The 23,104-nt window shown below is 34.0% G+C and overlaps 2 protein-coding genes across 12 annotated transcripts in view; both read left to right on the top strand.

The window, feature by feature from the left end:
- The window catches only part of LOC143665614 (DNA repair protein XRCC4-like), a 283,083-nt gene that overhangs the window by 250,300 nt on the left and 9,679 nt on the right, over positions 1-23,104 (top strand). For 2 of the 11 annotated variants that reach the window (XM_077139215.1, XM_077139219.1), the window contains one exon: positions 20,282-20,337. The exons of the other annotated variants lie outside the window; for them this stretch is intronic. In XM_077139215.1, the coding sequence (XP_076995330.1) occupies positions 20,282-20,321 (40 nt within the window). In that variant the 3' untranslated portion in view covers positions 20,322-20,337. The remainder of the gene's footprint in view (positions 1-20,281; positions 20,338-23,104) is intronic. 11 annotated transcript variants of the gene reach the window in all.
- LOC143665369 (large ribosomal subunit protein mL42-like) lies at positions 1,297-2,557 on the top strand. The gene has a single exon (XM_077138714.1). The coding sequence runs from the start codon at positions 1,993-1,995 to the stop codon at positions 2,359-2,361; it is 369 nt and encodes a 122-aa protein (XP_076994829.1). The 5' UTR covers positions 1,297-1,992; the 3' UTR covers positions 2,362-2,557.

Genomic DNA, 23,104 nt, shown 5'->3' with positions numbered 1-23,104 from the left:
GGAGTTTTATGAAGGAGACTGGGAAATAGAGATTTGAAGTTTTAAAGTTTCTGCAATATTAGATCGTCCTAGGAAGAAAGTGGAATGGAAAATGAACAGGTGAATCCACGAATTCGCCACAAAGGGATTGAAGCTATTTATGTGACCATTCCAGACTCCCATCATTCTCTCTGGCTTTATAGATTTACTTTCTAAGCAACATTAATTAATAAAAATAAATCAGTTAGCGAAGTCGCTCAGAACACTTGTGTGGGGAGCGTCATATTAGGTCATGTGGAAAGATAAAGAAAGGAAAGACTTGGCTCCTTCTCTTGAAGCAAGTCCATGTTTAATGGGAAAACAGAACTGGTACCTGCATATGGTTCTGGTAAATTATGTTTGGGACTTTTGAGTCCTAAAAATAAGTTAAAGTGAATTAGGAAAGTTTTCATGGTAGAGGAGAGTTTGAAAGTCTTATTCTCTAAGAGTAGGAAAGGCAACTTTGGAAGGTTATCCTGTAGGACAGAGGCAGGCGTGGATATATTCACATGTGTGATTTTGGTTGGTTGGTCCAGGAGTCACCTTGGAGAAGTTAATGGAATTCAAATTGTAAAGATTGATAACAGTTGCTAAGTAGCCAAGGAGCTCAAATTGAGGAACTGATTTTTCTTAGTGAAATTGTCATGACTTAGGAAAATGATGGGTCTGAGCTCTAAGAAAGGAAATTAAAAAGCAGAACACTTGCAAAATTCATTTCAGGATGCTGACATGGCATCCAAAGGGCAAAAGGCAAAACTCTTGCATCAACTCTGATGAGATTTGACTGTAGAGAGACCATGCTGAAGAAATAACAAACAGCTCTTTTTTGTTTTTAAAAACTAAAAGTTACATATACAGATTCTTTAAACACAAAACAAAATAACTCATCAGTACAGAAAATTATATAATGGAAAGTAAAATCCTCTCTCAGATGCCATCCCCACCTCTTCTGTCCAAACTTTGCCACTATTAACAGTATCTTATGTATCCTTTGGAAAGGATTTTTCTTTTTTTTTTTTTTTTTTGTAGAAAGACCACATACAGCTGCACACATATGAGATCATAGAGTATGCACAGTATCAAGCATGCCCATGGAGATCATTTAAGATCAGCACATTTAGGGCAAATCCATTCTTGGTAATGACCCCAGAGTGTCTCATTATTTAGATACCCTATGATAACCAGGCTACTTCTGCAGGACACTTTCCTTGTTTACCTGTGTCCCATTTACCTCTCTGACCTCATCTCCTACTCTCCTTCCTCTTGCCCACTCTGCTCCAGCCACACCAGCCTCCTGCATGTTCCTCATACACAACAGCTTACTGCTTTTGGACAAGCCATTCTTCTGTCTGCGATGCTGTTCCCTTAGATATCGATTTGGTTCTCCTTCACAGCTTTGCTCATATTCTAACTTCTCAGTGAGGCCTTCTGTGACCACACTATTTAATACTGCAGCCCATTCCACTCGTGATCTGCATCTGCTTTTAATTTTTCTCCGTAGAATATAACACTTCATAAATATTGTATACTAATTTGTTTTATTTGTCTCTCTTTTCACTAAAATAAAAATTATGAAAGGACAGGGATTTTTGTATGCCATTTGATTGTTACTAATAGCTTTCTGAGCAAAGAATTTCCATGCATCTTGTGTCCAACCAAGACTATAATATAATCCAATAGTAATATTATTATTTAATCAAATCCTAGCTCCAGATATTTTCCTTTTTGATTCTCAAGTATCTCCTAACTGTAGACTTTTCCTTGAGTAAATGTTGCTTCAATATACAATCCTTTAAAAAGCACAGTCATGACACATAGTAGACACCAGTAAAAATAAAAATAAAAAGGGGGACAAGATGGTGGGTTCATAGTGAATATCTGTGGAAGCTTGAAAATATGTGTGCCTAGAAGCAGATTTTCAAAGCAGTTTCTCTTCAAAATTTTTTTATACCACCAAATGTACCGTCATTCACCATGGCAGTAGCAGCAGCAAAATGGGTGATATCAAGTAGGACTATATTGAAACATTTATTTCCAATCCAAAATGGAGATTTATATTGCATTTGTCGTAAATCTACATACTCTTCTCTTCCAGATGACTATAATTGTAAAGTAGAACTTGCTTTGACATCCAGTGGCAGGACGACAGTATGCTACCACCCTTCGGTAGATATTCCATTTGAACACACAAAACCTATCCCTCAACCTGGTCCTGTGCATAATAATGAAGAAGCACATGACCAAGTGCTAAAAACCAGATTAGAAGAAAAAGAAGAAAATCTTAAGCAAGGACCCATGATAGAACAGCTTAGCAAAATGTTCTTTACTACTAAGCACCATTGATATCCTCATGGACAGTATCACAGACGTTGTAGGAAACTGAATCCCCCAAAAGAGAGATGATTTTCAAATTCTCTTTAGGAATCAAAGAGAAATGTTATCCTTTACCTTATTTGCCATTTGAGAAAATGTTATCTGGTGTATTTACTAATATGTTATATAGTAAAATACTAATAAAATATCTTTTCATATATTAAAAAAATAACTCTCTCAATAAAATAAGTTATACTCCTTACTCAAATTAAAGGATAAAAATCACAAAATTAATGTAGTCTTATATTAGATGATTGTCATTTAACATATTTTGAAACAGTGCATGACCTTGTAAAATAAAATCATTTGGTTACACAAGAAAACTTTCTAATATGTAAATGAAATTCATAGTTTGGATTCTCTGCACCCAAAGTGCGAAAAAATAGTAATGAGTAGCGTTCCAAATTTATAGGATGTAGATGATAACAATTGTCAATAAGTATGGTTGTTTCAATATTCACTAAAAAATAGTGGTGAGCATTACAGTAAGTTTATATGTTTCACTTCAGTTTTGGGAGCAAGCAAAATTTACCACGTTTCATCAGCTCTTTTGGAATGACAGACCAGAATGCATCAAGAAAATCTCCAACTTTTTTGATAAATGGTATCAACTTTTTTATACCCCTTTCCAAATGGAAACATTTATGTTATTAGTATAGAAAAGCCACAATTAAATTTCTTGGTAGGCTCCATGTTCCTATTAAAAATTAAGCAAATACTTATCAATAAGGTTAGTGTTAGCTTTTTTAATTTTCAAGTTGCTGTTAATCTGAAGCACACATGGAGAATAAGAGTGCCCCTTACACACAAATAATTTGATACCTCATGAAATAAGACATGCAGGGAGTTAACTCTCTCTACCTTATAAGCACAGGGGGAGTGCTTATTTCAGAACCATTAACTGGAATTATGGACTAGAGATATGAACATAATATCATTACAAAGATATGGTATCCCCTGAAGAATAGCCTCTATCAAGACATTTATCAGCCTTAGTCAAGATGCAAAGATGTTGCAATGTGTTATGATAGTGTCCCTCATTGCCCATGATTAAGTCACACCAAAATGACACGAATTCCAGGAAGCCAGGCAGATATTCACAAGAGGAACTCAAATGCAGTCTCTGGTGAATCTCATGTATTTCTATGGATTAGTGATTGTTTAGTAATAACTGTGATTTTAATGAAGCAAACCTTCTTAAGATAGTAACTACAAATTTTTATATGGCTTTTTCTTTGGAAAAAGAATGACAGTACTGGTAAGCTCTTTCTTATTTAACTATTTGTTCTGTGCAGTCACAATTAATATTTACTGAAGTTTTTGTACATTGTTATGGCTTGGATTTTTTCTTATTTAATATCTGCATACTTCTTGAATTAGAGCCTAATTATAAAATAAATTTAGTTACTCACTATATATTGCCCTGAAGACATTCCTTTTACCTTTTAAAGCCCCTAGTCTGTGTTTCTCAATACTGAGCTCTACTGAACACTATAAGCTTCTCCCAGTTTTGTATGGCTCTGTATGAAATTTAAAAACTCAGTGAAATCATGTATTTATTAATTTGATCAACAATTGTATAGCACCTACTGTGTGCCAGAGGATGTGCTAAAGACTAAAGGCGCCAACGTGAGTCAGGCATCTCTCTCACTCAGGGAGGTAGACTGGATAATAACCCACCTCCCAGCCCCCGACGACCACCTCTATCTCCTAGAACATGTGAGTATTTCCTTGTATGGCAAAGACTTTGTGATAGGAACCAACTAAGGATTTTGAAATGGGAAATTTTTCCTGGATTATCCAAGTGGATCCTAAATGCAATCGCATATATCCTTATGAAGAGGGAAGCAGGAAGAGATTTAACACAGACAGAATAGGAGAAGGCAGTACCACCCAGAGATAGGAGTGATTTGGCCATGAGACATGGAATGCCAGCAGCCACCAGAATCTAGAAAAGGCAAGAGACAAATTCTCCTCTAGAGTTTCTAGAAGAAGCAACAGGCCTACCCACACCCTGACTTTAGCCGGTGAAACTGATTTTGGGCTTCTGGCCTCCATAATTATGAGAGAAGAATGTATGTTGTTTTAAGCCAAAAAGCTTGTTATAATTTATTGTAGCAGTTATAGGAAACTAATACACTGAGGATCTCAAAGTTTAGTGAAAGAAAGAACCATACAGCATAATAATTACAGGGCAGAATAATAATTATAGGGTGGCGAGAGCCCTACCAGAGGTCTGTGTGAGAGAAAGTAGGAGTAGAGAGGTAGAGCATTAACTTTGGCGGACCAAGTTATATAGAACTTCTGGACTGGGTCTTTTAGTGAAAGTAAGAGTTTTCCCAGCAAGAAAGGGAATACAAAAATGCAAAAACAAAAAAGTGTTGAGTTTTGTCATGCAAAATTATAATTTTGAAATATATATTTTAATTCAGAACATGTTAGGCTCTAAACTAACTCTCATTCATTTTTAAAATTTTGTTTATTCATATTTATATCGAGGAATAGAAGGCAATGAAGTGTTCTTTTTTTAACTTTTTTATTGTGAAATATAACATAAATATAGCAAAAAAGCAATAAATTTTCAAGTACATTTTGACAAGTAATTATAGAACAGTATGTGTTTCAATAGAGCCATACTTTAAAGTATGGTATGGGTTACAGTTCCATGATTTTTTGTTTTCCTTCTAGCTGCTCCAAGACACTGGAGACCAACAGAAATATGAAATATAATGATTCAGCAGTTATACTCATTTGTTCAATCCTATCTTCTCTGTTATACTCCTCCTTCTCTTTAAATAACATATATACAGAAAGCAATATATTTCAAAGTACATCACAACAGTTGTAGAACAGATTTCAGTTTGGTATGGATTACAGTTCCACCTAGCTGCTCTAAGGTACTGGAGGCTAAAAGAAGTATCAGTATAATGATTCATCAGTCATACTCATTTGTTAAACTCTGCCTTCTCTGTATAACTCCACCATCACCTTTGATCTTTCTCCCACTCTTTAGGGGTATTTGGGCCATGCTCATTCTAACTTTTTCATGTTGAAAGGAGCTGTCAATAATATAGGATGGGGTGACGGAACTAGTTGATGTTATATTATTATAAAAAGAATAATATCATAGACATTGAAAATAAGATAAAGGAATATTCTGGTGTTACAAAAGTAAAGAATAATTACTAATTCCTATCTGTCAAAGGTTTTAGAGAAGTCGTTACAGATAAATGTTGATTCAAGTATCTTAGTGGGATAGTTTAATCAGTTGGAGAGAGAGAGAGAACATTTATTCTACTTATATAAATAATTACCAGCCCCTCAAACCCTAAGAAAAGTAAGACAACAGTGCTAAGAAAAATATTTCTTTTTTTTTTTTATTTTGCATGGGCGGGCACCGGGACTCGGACTGGGTTCTCCAGCATGGCAGGCAAGAAAGAATTCTGCCTGCTGAGCCACCGTGGCCTGCCCAATATTTCTTTTTAAGAAAAAAAAAAAATACACAAGATAGAATTGACTTTTGCTATTGCTGCAATTCCTATTATGAGGCAAAAGGAAGGAAAATACAGTTTTTTTATTCTAAGAAGACAAATAGTTAAATCCCATATATGTTAATGCCAGTAGACTATTCCTTTGGCTGCTTTTGTTTCCTCCCAGTATGCTTTGGTGATTAGCCATAAGACTTTGCTAAGGATGTGACCTACTTGTTATCTTCGTTAGTCACTTCTCAGAGAGTAAAGATTTCGAAGACTCAAAATGATATCCCTATTGTTACTATCTAAATTTAAAAACAAACCCACTCTATAAAAGCAAACGTAATTCAAAAATAGACTTATTAGGAACTCAGAAGGTTGTGTTCAGTCTCAAGTAATCACATAAAATGGGATCTTTCTCCACTTTTGCTATTTTCACAGATAAAATGGGAATCCTTCAAGTGAATTTTTTTAGAAGTTGATTCCTAGGACAGTGTAATACAGAGCAGTCTTTTTTGGCATGCAGACATCTCCTGTTCTATGCCCTACTACAACTTACTCCAAAGTCAGTATTCCCCTTTTACAGTGAAGCTGAAAATGTTTCTGCCTCAGAATCAAAACTATCATGTTGCTGAGCTTAGTGTTCACAGTTATGTTAGAAACTGTGACTTTACCTGCTTTCAGGCAAATCTCGTTACTAATAAGCAGTTTTCCTCCAGATTCCTTTTTATGTAATTATTCTTCGAAGTAGGATCTGCATATTGATTTTTTAAGTATAATTGAAATAAATTAAGTAATCCTTCTAACCAAATTTGAGTCATTTCATATTTGATATTCTTTATGGAAAAATATATTTTGGATCTGTGTATTCTATTACCATCACATTTTCCACTCTTTCATTTTGAACTGCAGTTTGGTTTATTTCTCAAAGTTCTGCTTTGACCGGAGTAATTTTATCATTGCATAACAGGAGTTTCTGGTACTGTAGAGTCACATTCTTATAGTCTTATTGCAACAAATTCTTGCCAGAAAGCAACTTATAATCTATTTCTTAAGGACTATAAAAAACCAATAGAAAATCTATTAAGTAGAAGCATATTAAGCATCCCTTTTCAGTTTGACACTAGCAAGCTCCTTTTGTTAATTACTTTCCTCCATTCCCAGATGCTTGGTAAAGAGCTTGTATTGCTGCTCTATGGATACGTATTTCACAATTAACAATAAATAGACTGCGTTTTTTTTAAAAACAATACATTTTCAAAACAACTAATAGCATAAACCTTTAAGCTGATCAGATAAAAGAGCTCCAGCATGAATGTTACATTGCTTGAAAATGCTCATTCAAGGGAAAACTTGTTTCTTCTTCATTTGTTTTGTTTATTAAGTTATAGTTAACATAAAATAAAATTCTCTCTTCTTAAGTGTACAGTGCTATAGGTTTTGGCAAATTCTGCAATCAGACTAGGGAATATTTCCATCATCCCAAAAAGTTTCCTCATGCCTGGTTGTAGTCAGCCGTCTTCCCCACCCCAGCACCGGCAGCCACTGATCTGACTGTTGTTCCAAAAGTTTTGCCTTTTCCAAAATGTTATATAAAATTATGTAGTATTTAGCCATTTTGAGTCTGACTTCTTTCATACAGTGGAATGCTTTTGAGTTTCTTCAATGTGAAACTGTCAGTATTTCTTCGTCTTTTACAAGTGTGCTCCATTTGTGGATGTACTACAATTTATCCATTTGCCTTATGAATTTTCTCACTAGTAATGATTGTATTATTCTTATTATTATAAAAAAGTTAAGCCATTATTTTAAAGTCCTTTTTAGGTACTAGATACTATGATAGATCTTTTATATAACTTGAGTGATTTAATGCTGCAAACTATGGCATAGTATTAAAGACTTTCAGATTTGAATCCTAACTTTTCCACTTAGTAGTGGTACAACCTTGGGCAAGTTACTTTACATTTCCTTATTTTGCACAGCTGTGGAAAGGAGAAAGTAATAATACTACCTCATAAGGCTGTCGTGAAAACTAAATTGATTAATATCTATAAATGCTTATAATTGTGTCTAGTTCATGTGTTCAGCAAATGTTAGTTAAATTTAGCTATATACTTTTTGTTTTTTATTATTTATTTCTGTTTGTTTTTCTTGTTTTTATTTTTTTTTATTTGGCTATATACTTTTGAATATCTTTATGAAGTAGGGATTACTAGCCCCAATTTAAAGAGAAGGAAATAAGCTTAGAAAAGTTCTGATTTCCTGAAGGTCACATGACCAATAAGTGACAGATCCAAGATTTTAATAAAACCTTATTCCAACTCCAAATTCATTACTTCTTCCATGACAAGACAGGACCTAAACTTGCAATTATTAAATTTAAATCACTGAATCCCTCTTCTGGCAATATAGCAAACTAGATATTCAGAGGGGCCTTTCCACTAAAATACAGTTAGATCCCGCATAACTTACAAAAAGAACCCACACATATTTTCTTTAAAATTTTGTGAAAACTTCAAGACAAAAACAATTTCAAGCTACAGCCAAGGCAGGCATCTTGCTGTGAGCAGTAAGCAAACAGAAAAGTAGGGCTGCCCTTAGAGAAAAATGCTAACTGAACACAGCCACTGAAATTCTTCACTGTGCACTGCCACTGAGTAACACCCCATCTCCCAGTAGAAATAAGCACAAATCCTCTCTGGATGAAAGGGCTCAGGATTCCCCAGAAACAATTTATTTCAATTTTTATTAAACATTTCCAGAAAATTGTAAATGGCAGAATGCTCCCATTTATTCTACGAGGCTAACATAACCTTGTTTCCTGTACCAAAAAAAAAAAAAAAAAAGTTTGACAAAGGAAAATTATAGACTGAACATAAATGCAAAAATTCTGAGTTATATTAGCATACCAAACCTTGCAATGTATTTTTTAAATGATAAAAAATATATGATAAAAAAACTGAGTTATTTCAGGAAGCAATAAATAATTATATTAATAAACTAAAGGAGAAAAACCCAGATGAGCAATTCAATCAGTGCAGAGGAATTTAATAAAAGTCAGCACACAGACATAATAAAATGTCTTTGCAAGCTAGGATTTAAGAGAATTTACTTATGCACCAACAAAAACCTATAGAAAATAGAAAACATTTCTTTAAGATCAAGATGCCTGTCTTAGTTTGCCAGGTCAACTATAATAAACACCACAGCCTCTTGGTTTAAACAGCAATAACTAATCCTCTCACAGTTTGGAGACAAGAAGTCCAAAATCTAGGTGTCACAAGCCCATGCTTTATCCAAAGTCCATTTTTTGTTGGTGCCTTGCCGACAATCCATAACTCAGTCTCAGCTTCTGTCCCATGACAGTCTCTCTCCCCATCTGCCTGCTCCTGACTCCTACCGACTGTGTCCAAATCTCCTCTGCTTCTAAGAACTCCAGTCATATCGGATCATGGCCCAACGTGATTCAATTTGGCTTCATCTTAACTGCTAGGCTCTTCTAAGATCCTGTTTATAAATGAGCTGCGTCGTGGGACCACGTGTTAGCACTAGAAAATGCCTTTGTGAGAGAGTGATTCAGTCCATAGCTATGCCCATAATCACTACTTTTATTCAATATCACATTGGTAGTCCTGGCCAGTGCATGTCGAGCACAAAAAGGAATAAAGGAAATGTCTTGGAAAGAGGTAAAATTTTCAATATTCACAGTTCATATGAATTTACAGATAAACACTTGATTTTGTTAGAGCATACAGCAAAGGGTCTCAATATATATAAAATACAAAAATCGATTGCTTTTCTATATACCAGCCACAAGTAGTAGAAAATATAATTCAGAATATACAAGGAATGAATCATAAAAAGGGTGCAAAAAATTATAAAATTTGAAAGATAAGAAGATTCAATATCACAAAACTTTCAGCTCTTTCCAAACTAATCTATAGATTTATTCCAATTGCAGTCACAATCCCAACAAGATTTTTCATGGAATTTGGAAAATTGTTTCAGAAATATACATAGAATAACAAAAGGCCAAGAATAGCTAAAGCAGTCCTAAAGAAAAATAAAGTGGGGGAGCTTTCTCTACCAGATATCATGACTTATTGTAGGAATAGTAACTTCTAAAGTAGGGTATTGACACTGGAATGGACAACTAGGTACACTGAAGAAATATACCCAAGCAGATATACAAAAGTATTAATACAGTTCATTGGGGAAAAGATTGACTATATATTAAATGGTACTAGAACAATTGTTTGTCCTCATACTACGTGAAAATAAATTTCAAATGTACATGCAAAAGGCAATAGTCAATAACTTTTGGGAGAAATCTTTTTTCTAATCTTGAGGAAAATAAAAATTCCTTAAGACTCAAAAAGTACAACCCATAAAAGAAAAGATAGACTAATTTAACCACACTAACATATAGAGCTTCTGTTCATCAAAAGACATCATAAGGAAAATTACAAGCCACATACTGAAAGAAAATATGTACAACACATATAACTGACAAAGAATTGGTATTCTCCTCTAAATCAATGAGAAAAAAATAAACAACCCAATAGAAAAGTGGGGCAAAGACTTGTGCAGCTATTTCACAGAAAAAGAAACACACAAATAACTTTTAAGCATATGAAAAAGTGGCCAACTTCATTACCTCTCTGCAGAACTCATCAGTTACAAAGGGAGAAAGGGAAACTTGAAAGTAGAGATACCTAGAAAACACCATCTTAGTCAAAGTGAACACGCTCAGTGATGAGACAAATGGAAAGCATGTATCACTGATAAGATGCGAAATAAGAACACACAACACTTCTTTGATAGTCCTGCCAAAGAAGTATGACTTAAGTCTAACCCAAGAAAACATGTGACAAACTACATCATAGGTCCCCAGAAATGGTCAAAAGTACCTCAGAAAATAACTGAGGGAGAATACTAATGAGATAGGACAAATAAATGGAATGTGTGATTTTGTACTGAATCCTTTTGCTGTAGGGGATAATATTGGGATAATTGGAAACTTGAGTGTGGCCGAGGATTAGACCACAGTAATGCATCAGTGATAACCGCCTGCTTGTAATGGCTGTGTGGTGGTTAAGTAGGAGAATATTTATAAAGACATTTATGCTCCTAAATACTCACTGAAGTATTGGGGGTAATAGGGCATCGTATTGGCAAGTTAATTTCAACCTGTACAGCCCTGCAACTTTTCTTTCAATGTTAAAAGTAATTTTTTTTTAATACTGCAAGGAGATACTATTTAACACCATTTTGGCAAAAATGTAAAGTTCTGACAATATCACCTGTTGGAGAATATTTGATCAGTAGAAACTTAAATACTTGTAACAAGAGTGGAAATTTGGCATCATTTTGTAAAGTTGAACATTCACATACTGTATGACCCAGAAATTCAACTCCTAGGCATATATTATCATAGAGAAATTATGATACATGTGCTACAGAAAATATATATAATATTGTTCATATTATATAGCAAAAGAATTTGTATAATCACACAGTGTAATATTACACAGTAGTGAAAATGAATGATAGGGATGAATCGTAGTTAAACTTGAATAAAAGAGGTAAGTCCCAGAGGGCTAGCCACAGTGTGATTCCATTAATTCAGAGCTCAAATCAGAGCCGCATTTATACCAGATATTATTCAAGAGTATGTTTCTATGTAGTAAACGAGAGAATGGTTAACACACGTTACACAATAGGATTATTCCTCTGTGGAAAGATGGGAAGCATGCTGGAGAAGGAGCACGTTATATAAGCAAGTATGTAATGTCACATGCCCAAGTGAGGTGGTAGCATTGCAGCAGTTTGATTTATTATAATGTTTTTTAACTTACAGCTATGTTGCATGTAAACTTTTAGATGTGTAAAATGTATCTTGAAGTAACTGAAACCATTGTAGGAGTGATTTAAGACAATAGGTTTGATTTCCCCTTTTTAATGTTAATAAGAAAACCCTTCAGAAAGGAAAAGGTCTACCAACCAGGACATTTTATGAGTATGTGGTCAAACAATAAACAAAAGAAAACCCCAGGGCTGAAGCATTGAACTACTGCTCAGTTTACTTCGTTCAAGTATTTCTTAACACTCAACTCTGTCTCTACCACAAAGTTAAAGTGTGGTGAGTGTGATTCCATTAGATGTACTGCTCTGGTCACCACTGATAGCCTGTGCTCTCCTGGTGTAGCTTCCTATCCAAACTGTTCTCTAAGAGTAGACTTTTCGGTGTGCTTCTTTTAAAGAGTCTCTTTGAAGCAGAAAATTAGACTTCTCTTTAAAGCCTTTTCTGTTAATGAAAGTGTTCCATTTCTATTTGTCAGAAATGCCACAACACTTGAAGAAAACAAGAAAATTGATTCTGTAAATAGGTGGACAGCTTTATGAAAGACAGAATAGTGACCCATGGAGCTCTGAAAATCAGTGTTGTAAAGCATAGATGCTTTCTGACAGATTTGACAAGTACTTTATTCATTTGCAATGAATCCATATATATATTTAATCAACATATACACTGTGTAGGAGAAAACTTTTTTGTAAGAGTTTCATTCTGAGCTCACATGCTAAAATATTGAAAATGATTGTGTACCCAACAGTCATTAATTTATAGATGGATAGGAGTTGTGTGATCACTATACATTTTATTTTCTGTTGAAATAAAATCTTTTGAAAAGGAGAGTATATAATGTAAATTTTATTAGCACATCTGTCCCAGAAATATTTGACTGAAAACATGTAATCGTCACTTACTTTGCCATGAGGATAATGAAACCAAAGCAGCAGAAGAAGAGTATATTTGAATATCTCAAAATACCCATTTTTGTGTTTTCCACTACTTCAGGGTAGATAGTACCATATGGCTTCTACATAAGTGGACCTGTTACTAATAAACCAGAACTGATGTGTAATTACGTTTTCAGTGATTCATCTGTGAAACACCCTGGGTTATTTTACATGGTGGCATCTGGTTCCCATGTGCACAGTGGTTCTGCAGTGATTGACATCTGTGTTCTTCCAATAAAGTCCCAGCTGAACACATGTGGAGCTGTTGCCTTCTTGCTTGTACAGACAAAACTGCATTAAAATAATCTTGACCCTTCCTGCATATGAACATTTCAGTCTTCTACACACACACACACACACACACACACACACACACACCAGAACACTTGAGCTGTTACTGGAATATAATATAAATATTTCATGCAGTGCATTTTGGTCCTTGAATAGATGTATATAAGCACCTTTATCTCTTGTTATGTTTGTTTATTCCATGACATCTGTTTTAGATTGGAACGCTCAAAGAGGGCAGTGACCATGTCAGTTTAATACTATGCAGACGATGTGCAGTAAGGTATAATTCCCTTTCAACTGCTTGCTGAATATTTGTCAGTCAGGACGGGGATGTTAATGACTTTAAGGAAAAATAGAGTTTATAATCTGACTATAAACATTTTTTGTGCTTTAAGAGTATTTGCTGTAAACGGCTTTGCTTTCAATTTCACACATTGTAATTAACCAGATAACAAGAAAAGCCATGTTTTTTTTTGAGCAAAATTGGTTTGTTATGTAAGAATAATTCTCTAATGATGTGTGATATGAAATCTTTTTAAAGGCAGAATTCAAGGCAAGTTTCGTGAGCAATGTAGCATTTTAGGGAAAACTTCAAGGATGAATACCATGTGGACACATAATAACGAAGGGAAGGACATTCCAGGCAAAGGACAAAAGGGGAAAGAGGCACTGGTTCAGAGCATGGACTTAGGAGGCCGACAGATCTGGGTTCAAGTCCAGCTTCGGCAATTTATAAGTTGTGAGAACTTGGGTGAGTCACTCAAATGTCTAAGGTTTTGTTTTCTCATCAAGAAAGTGGAAACAATAGCAGAACCGAGGGTCGTCGTGGCAATGACAGGAATACGGAGCACTTACGGAGTGCCTGTTGTGAGGTGAACATTTACTAAATATTAACTATTACTCTTGATGACACATCAAAAACTTTGAACAGACTTTCAACAGAATGCTGACAATTGAATTTAAAAAAGATAGGACGAGAGGCTCCAGACTGTATGCAAATAGCTAAAACATCTGATTGGAATTCTTACTTGCACTGAGAAAGCCAAAGTCCTCTTAAAAAGTCATCTTTTTTCCCTTACAAAAAATTCTTTTCAATTAAAAGAATATTCAGTTCTTTGCAGTTTGATGTTGATATGGCAGGATGACTCAAAGTGTAACCATCTACACTTGAATTAAAATATCAATTAATATCATGATGAATAAAACATCTTTCAGTAATAAGTTACCGTTACTGTTTAGTGCGTCTCTGTGTTTTCTCTGCGTGTGCAACTCAGAGGCATTGGGGCCCTGACTTTCTCTGAATCCCATGAAAAATATGTTTGCCTTATTTCCAAATTAATAATGGCCAATTATTTCGTGTATAAGAAAGAGGATTTGGCCCACCCACTTGCACAAGTAGACAAAAAACACTTATGGTCTGTCATAGGCCCCATGGTCTAACCTAATTTCCTCAAGATAAACGAATAAAAATAGCTGCCAGTGTTTTTCATATTTATGAGATCCACCTGTGATATATAGTATCTAAGCATTTAATGACTGGAAGGTAAGGCGGTATTCAGAGAGAAGCCAAAAGAATCACACTCTAATTTGATTTTATATACAAGTATTTAATTACATACTCTCTTTACTCCTCTAAGTATTAATCTTTTTTTTTCCAAGTTTATATGGTCAATTTCTTGGGTAGTTGTTCCCATTAATATTTTTGTAACTCTATGTAGTTCTTTCAATTTTCCTGTAATAAAAATCACAACATATCAAAATATAACTTTCATAAAAATTAATTCCTAGGCAATTAAAAGCACATATGCTATTCTCTTAGAGCATATATAAAAGCTGAACTTTTTTCCCTCTAACATTTCTAGGAGTAAAAACTTTCAAAAACTGAAGTTTTGTAGTCAACCATTTTCAATTAGAACTAAATATTTCTGTTGCCTTAAAAAAGAAATACCTGCAAAGAGTATATTCAGAGACGTTCATTGAATTATGATTTATAGGAGGCATTCAAGTTGTTAATAATTTTTCACTACGAATTGAGAGTAAGTTATATTTTATGGTACCTCATGTAATTAAATACTATGTAGCTATTAAAATGATTATAACATAGAGAGGTATCCCCTAAAAAATTAGCAAAGTGAATAATGGTGCAAAGTATTTTCATAGTATAATTTTTAAAACTTGAGTATACACATGTATCATGTGTATATATGTATGTGTATATATAAATTTTTAAAAGATATCCACAGGTAAAGGACAGAGGATAATTTTTATTGTGTCCTTTGTATTCTTTTGTATTTCTGAAGTTTTTGTAATGGGACTATATTATTTTATGTGCCAAAAAAAAAAATAAGTTGTGTCATTGCTAAAATCCATTGGAATCTATAGGTTTAGAATTTCTGTGTTTAAGAAGAAATAAGGGAAATTCTTACTTGCTTTCATCGTTTAAGTTATAACTTTTTCACCTAAGGAATACTTATTTGATTATGATTCAGCATCCAAAATAAATTAAGGCAAACAAAAATATGGAAAATTTAGATTCATAACTTTGGAGAAATCCTAAAAGCTACACTGTTCTTTCCTAACCTGAGAATACAATAATAGGATTTTGAACCTAGAGAGAACATTGCAGATCTGTGAATAGTCTTCTAACTCACCCCACACACAGTTTGGATATTTTTATTTCATTTTTTTTGGATTTCTAATAGGGTCTATTGTTATTTAATAAAAATCCCAAAGAATATAAATTAGCTTTTACCTGAAATACTCAAGTGACTTGGTATAGCAATCAACTCCATTTCTCTATGAGAAAAGTTGCTTACAAAAAGAAAATAGTTATTGCTATTATGAATTCGAATTTAATCATCAACAGGCAAATATCTCTTGAAGGGTTGTGGGAAATTATCGTGTAGTGCACATTATAGAGTAGCGTTTTATGTGTAGCATGAGAATATATATATATGCAAGTACGAATAAGCCTTCGATAAGGAAACATAGGCCTCCCGGCATCTGGGTTTGGAACCTAAAGTGTATTTTTTTAATCTTATAAATCAGGGCTTTGTACATAGCATGTTATAAGTAGTTGTTTAAATATATTTTTGCTCTACCAGATTTTGAAAATTTCAAGGGCAGGAATTACGTTCAATTCTTAGTTGCACCTTAGAGGCTAGCATGATCCCTGATGCTGAGGAAATACTGACTGAGGTAAGGGAAGTACGAAAAACAGGTTCATAATTGTGTTGCTCTATTAGTTAAGTTCTCGTGATTCCTACTTTCTAGTGCAGTAGTTCATATGTCATAGCCCAAGTAGTTTTTTGTGGGCTAGCCTGAGAAAATCTGTTATTTATTACATTTCTGAAAGCTATATCCTGAATTTAAGTTTAAAAATAATGTTTTTAAAAAAACAATCTTTTCCTAAGTTGAAAATCTCCTGTGTTTGGAAAAAGTATACATGAACAGACAGCCCTAGTGCCTGCCTTCTGGAAACTTATACTCTTACAAATATTATCCTTCAGTAATTCCTTCTTATTATTTCCAGATTTCTTAGTTATCTAGGAAAGTGTTCACTGGTAGAATAGAACATATCAGATGTCTTTGTTCTGTTAAAATATGGATTAATTGGCCTTTTTTTACAGAAAACAATAAAATAATGCACTTTTAATAGACAGCTATTTAAAAGAATTAAGATTTAAGGGCTCTCTGTTTGCCCATTCAGAAAGGCCCAATGAAATTTTGAGGGGACTTGGGAAGTTATATATTAAGGGAAGTGATAATTAGACTGTGTGGGGTCCAGCTAAATATTTTCCATGCATGGGTAAAGCCTGTTGAATTTTCATGGTTGTCTTTGGGACTGCATGTGAATATATGGAGGAGTTTTCCTAATTCCAAACAAGTGTTGGAATTTTGGGATTTAGCATTTTAATTGGTGTCTGTGGTTTCTGATTCCTGAAATCTGATCCTCCTTCCTGATTGGTTATTGATTGCGAGATTGATGGTGGTAATTCCCTGTTGATAACAGGAGTCACATTTCTTCTCAGAATAAAGATATGTACAGCTGAAGGTTTTATTTTGGCCTTAACTTTTGCTTGCCTTATTAAGACAAGTATGATTGCTTACTTTTCCTTGTTCTTTCTCATTAGACAGAGGAGGTTTACACTAACTTTCCTAAAGCTTAAATAATAATAGTAGCAATTAATATAATTTATTGAAATTTAAATTAAGTTAATAGAAAATCCAGAGTCTTCCAGTAGTTGGGTTAAAGTATGTGTGTGTACTTAGAAGTTGAACAGCATTCCTTAACCCTGAGGATTGAAACACTATTCATTTAGTCACAACTTTCCCCTCCCAAACATTGCAGTAAAGTGGGGTATAACTAAACGAATGGTAGTAGCATGAAGTTGGAAGTAAATAAATTTATAACCATAAATGAAGTTTAAATTTATTTTATGCAGTGACATTTTCAAAAAGTCTGTATTTTTGCCCTTCTGATCTGGAATGGATTTTATTTTCTTTAAATTACATATGAACTAGCTATAGTTTTTATTCACACAATTCTAATAGAAAAAAAGTCAAACGCCCTCAACAGGGATTTTTTTAGTCAATACGTTCAATATTCTGATCCATATTCTAGAGCATTGTGGTAAATTCTCAGTGAAACAATGATTCTAAATCATAGTTCCTCTTCTCAAGTTGCTTACAATATAAGTGACCGAGGTGCAGAATTGAAGGCTTGTTGGCACACCTTCTACTGACAGTGGTTTCTCAGGTTCCCTCCCCTTGTATCTGGGTCAGCTTTTGACTCACTTTAGCCAACAGAATGCAGGAGAAATGATGCTTTGTGATTTCCAAGGCTAGGTCAGAAAAGACCACCTCAAGCTTGGAGCACTATGCTTTCAAAGTGAAAGCTCTGACTACCCAGGCTGCCATGCTGAGAAGGAGCCAAGGGCTGGGGAGTGGCTGTGTGTCGACTCTTCAGCAGCCAGCCCTGGTCTCTGAGGCCTCCCAACCCAAGCACCATCACTTTTGGGTGTTTCCAGTTCCCAGCCATTGTTTTACCCCCTGCTTTCCAGTGTACCGAATTGAGGCCCTAATACCATGGAGCAGTAGCAAAGGATCCCTACCATGTCGTGTCCAAATTACTGACCCACAGAAAATATGAACATGATAACTTGTCATTTTTTTTCGCCATTAAGTTACGTGGTTTGTTACACAGCATGATAGACATGAAGCTAGAATTTATGCAGTGATTTCTTTGCTGTGCCAGGAAAGTTTCATCTGTAGCCCTGTAGAAGTTGGTAAAAGTTGGAAGTAATAATAAGATTATTATTATTATACATTATAGAATAGCCTTTTATGTGTAACATGAGAATATATATGTACAAGTACAAATAGGCCTTCTATAAGGAAAGATAGGCCTCCTGGCATCTAGGTTTGGAACCTAAAGTGCTTTTCTTAATCTTATAAATCAGGACTTTGTACATGTTTTAGAAAAATAACTAATTGGCAGTGATATGGAAGCTGTGCTTAAGAAAAGAAAGAAATGAAAGGTAAGGAGAGAAGTTAATAGTTATATATTTCAAGTGAGAGATGGTCAAGGCCTTCTTATAATAGCTAAATAAGATCTGTGGGTAATCATGGTTGTTTGAGTTGTTAAATCAATTATTTACTGACCCTGTATGTTCAAGGCATAATAAATAATACATTAAATCCTTCATTTTGTCAAATTAACCAATGCCTTTTACAAGACATCAATTTCAATAAATTTCCTAATGATATTTCTGAATAACATGTAAAAGCTCCTTCTATGTGACTTTTTGGAAAATAGTGATTAAATAATCATTGTCTTAAGCCAGTGATTGCCACAGAATTTAAAGAAATTTAAATTAAATGTAAAGAAATGAGACCTCATTGTATCAGTTAGTGCATTAATGGAACCATATGTTGTACTTATCTGTTTACTTAACATAAACATTAGTTCAGTTCATCAGTCTTGAAAAAAAATTGGTCATTTATGTAATCATAAATATTTTACAATAAGAAATGTGTATAGTATGCCGAGTAAATATAATTATATGAATATACCACACAATGGTAGTCCACAGCTTTCTATGTGGACTTGATTGCCTTTTAAATGAGATTATTTCATGTATTTATAGTGTGATAGATAAAAGATTAAAGGTGAATTTGAAATTTTTATTGGAATTTTAATATCATCTATAAATGAGGCTTTTTCAGGACCAAAAGGTGTGATAGGTCTTTCTCCAGATTCTCTCTCCTTATACATTTTGGGTTTACTTTATAGTTAGGTTGTCTTAAAAAAAATAATGTTCCTAGAATAAAGATTGTTAAAAGAAAACATAGGACTTTAAACACAATCGGTGAACCCTGCGTGAACACCTGTACAAATGTTCTTCCACGAATGGTAGCGTATGTAGTACACTTATGCAGGGTGTTAGTAATGGAGTGGTGTACGGGCACTCTGTATTTTATGCACGATTTTTCTGTTAACCTACAACTTCTTCAATAAAAAGAACAACTGGAAGTTTAATTTTTGAAATTCACGATCAAAAACCACAGGATTTTGTAAATTGCTTTTCCATCATCCTTCCAGTGTTCTGACCTCTTTCTATATGTTTCTTTAAGCAAGGCAGCACATTTCCCAGAATTTAATCATTAATTCTCTTTATTTACATTTACCCATAATGCCAAGCTGAGTTAGTACACCATATGAAGAAATAGTTTTTTAGTTTGTTCACTTTGTCAGTTATATGATAATCATTTCATATAAAAGTTACATGATGCTGCTAACATTATAAAGCAGTCTGTTTTTTTTTCAAAAGTCAGACTGCAGAACCAACTGGAATCTAGCAAAATATCCAGAAAGGATTCTGGGTGGATGAATAATCATTAACTCGTAAGATAAGGAGAGAGGTAGGGCCCCAGCACAATGTGGCTGATAGCAGAAGCAATTCATTAGAGAGGATATTATTAAAACCCTAACAATAAACTAAGTATACTAGAAAGGACCAAAATAATGGGAAAATCGGTAAATTGAAGTCTAAACTGAATTCTCGTACTGTGAGACAAAAACTAAAAGAACTTTTGGAATCTGGAAGAGGAGGAAGAAGAGAAAGCGGGAAAAATGGAGGAGGCAAGGCTAACAAAGCCGAGTTTATTTGCCAGCCAGAAAACAAATTACTCATCAAATATTTCACCCAAGTATTTCCCTGAAGCTCCACAGCTGGTATGATTATCTGCCCGTGGTTCTCTCACTTCTGGTATCCAAAAGTAGAATTTTGTCTTCTTTTTTTCTCTGTTTTTATTTTTTTCAGTGGGCTGCTGAGTTTTTGTGTCCAGACTACTGAATGCTGAATTCCCACAGAAGCAGGTAACATAGCCTGTCTCAGAGAACACTAGTTTCTTGAGATGTTAATAGTCAAGAAATAGTGAACAAAAGAGGCTTTCATTATCAAATACATTTGGAAAACCTAGTTAAACAAATTTCTTTATTCTTAAAGCACTTTTAAAACTATAATCTATATATAAGGTTTAAGGAAAATTCCAGACAACTTTAAAGAATATCCAGTAAAGGTATCCCTGAGCCCTCAGCCAAGTTCTCCTCCCCACAGTCACCCATAATCAGTTTTTTGTGTAATCTTCCAGAGCTTATTGTAAACATACAAGCATTTGTACACACATGCACACACGCAGACAAACACACTGTTTTTTTGCACTCCTCTGCTCCTTGCTTTTTTTTAATCTAGTAATTTGATAAACACATTGATTTATGGTAGAACTTTTCAAAATATTTAAATATAATATGCACATGAAACACTTAGAGAACTTAGTGGAGGAAAATAAATATTTTTCCAAACATTTTAGACCACAGATTACAGTTTTTAGACGGTGTCACACAGAACTACTATTTGGAAAACACTGCATACTCCCTTTTGAACAACAACAAAAAAATCATCCTCTGGAATAGAAATAAGAATTAACGACCCTATACGTTGGTGGGACATGACAGATAGAGATTTTGAGGTGAGAGAATCCTAGGCCAAAATCCTGGCCCCCTATTTGACTTGCTTACCTGCTTACTTCTCTGCTTACTGTCTGTGTGGTTTTGGATGGTTTGCTTAATTTTATTGAGACTTCTTGTTAATACTCTCTACATTTATTCAGTCATTTGTTTGATTACTAATATATGCGATCAGTGAATATTTATGTGCCAAATATTGTGCACCAGGTAAAATAAAGCAGAGGCAGCACACTCCCGAAGCTTTCAGTCTAGTGAAGGTGGCTTCCTTTGTAGCCCACCAGGCACAGCAGTAAGCTCAGGGACCGCCCGACCCGTACCAAAATGCCATTTTTGGAGAATTACTTTCTACCAAGCTGACAGTTTTCTACTTTTATAGGCATAGATCATCAAATATCATCTATACCATTTCAAAACTTGGAATGAGCGCGGGACAAATTGGAGTTTAAAACAGCGTATTTCACATATTGAATTTTTTAAAGCCCATGTGGATTTTTATATTGATCACCTAATGAATTGCCAGAACAGTATTATTTTTCAAAAAGAAGGATATCAAGTATAGAAATCATCCAGTATATTATTACGAAACTCCTAAGTTTTCTGCATCACAGTGGATTACCTGTATAATTATTAATAGTTGACTTTGAATTGTACAGAGCTATGAGAATTTTATTTCCAAGTCCATGTTACATAGTTCACAGGGAAATTTTAGAATTTTTATCTTTTCCAATTTCTGTAAGGCACATAAATGCATTTTACCATTAAGTTTATTCACACTTCATTATTTTCCTTTTTTTGTTTTATTTCAAAAGTTCATTTCTATTTTTTTCTTGCTCTTAATAAATTTAAGCAGCAAAGTCATGTGCATTACACAGAGGACCTTTAGTAATTTAATTGCAAATAACTAGTGCAATTTATTTTATTTGCCATTCTGGCTAATAGAAAGTTCCAGCTTCTGTTCTTTCATCTTTCACTATTTCAGGCATAGTGAAATGATGTCTAGGCCTTTTGAACTCCAGATAGTGTTCTACACTTGTTTTATTGAATCTTGATGACTTCAGAATGTTAGTTTATGTAGGAGACACTTCTGTCTTTTTATAAGTCAACTAGAACTTTGTAGGCAACTTCTCCTCTTTATTCCAACATAAAATATGTTTTAAACTCTAAAATTAAGTTTTTAATTTTAAAAGCTTTGATGATGTCAAATCTTTAAATACATTATTTTAAAACTATTCCATTTAAAAGATGCTTCTGAATTGAGCTTATTCCATAGATCACTGTAATAGTTTTTTCCACAACTAAATAACTTAATTTTAATACATCATTCTGTTAACATGAGCTAAACAATCACAACCTTTTAGATATTAGGTAGTGCACTTAGAGGAGAATGTCTAATTTAGTAAAATATGTTATTGAAAAACAGATTTAAATCCTAACTTTCATGGTGAACAGTCATGAATCTGGACTCACTGCATTTCATAAGACTATCATTTTAAAATAATTAACCTAGAGGAAACAGAAAACTTCCAAACTCAGGAAAGTCACTTAATTTTTAAAAACATAAAATTTTTAACTTGGAAAAAATACTTGGTTTCAATTAAGTTGGTTCATTTAACTAAACTTTTACATTTGTTTTTTGATTCTCTTAGATATAAGATTATTATTTAAGGAGACAAAATGTGAAAGGGGTGCATAAGAAGTGTTTATAATAAAAATCAGTGTTTTAGCAACTGTTTAAAAAGTTGGAAAAGTGACCAGACTTTGACTAGAGATGTAAGTGAAGCTGATCTGGATAGGACTAAGGTAATTCAAAATACAGGGTAAAGGATGATATAGTCCATATTTTAAAACTTCAAATTCTGTGAGAGATCAAAGGGAGAGATGTTTATTTGGTGCAAAATCTGTATTTTGGGTGGTGCATTATCTAACTTAACTTGTATGGCCAGTTTATTTGAACTCCATAATTATGTGGAATCTTCAATAGGTTATGAGATCTTGTTGGTTTGTACAGATTAGTGTGATGTCCCAATACATCTCAAAGAAATTTGAGCAGAGAATAAAGAGTATTTGCTAAGTCCTCTTGGGGACTGGGGGAAAAGAACAAATGTTTAACTTCCCC

Source organism: Tamandua tetradactyla, chromosome 21, assembly GCF_023851605.1.
Source record: "Tamandua tetradactyla isolate mTamTet1 chromosome 21, mTamTet1.pri, whole genome shotgun sequence".
Classification (NCBI taxonomy): domain Eukaryota; kingdom Metazoa; phylum Chordata; class Mammalia; order Pilosa; family Myrmecophagidae; genus Tamandua; species Tamandua tetradactyla.
This window is presented reverse-complemented; position numbering and strand designations above follow the sequence as displayed.

Excerpts from the sequence above, each read along its gene's own strand:
- LOC143665369 (XM_077138714.1), top strand. The coding sequence starts at position 1,993 with ATGGCAGTAGCAGCAGCAAAATGGGTGATATCAAGTAGGACTATATTG.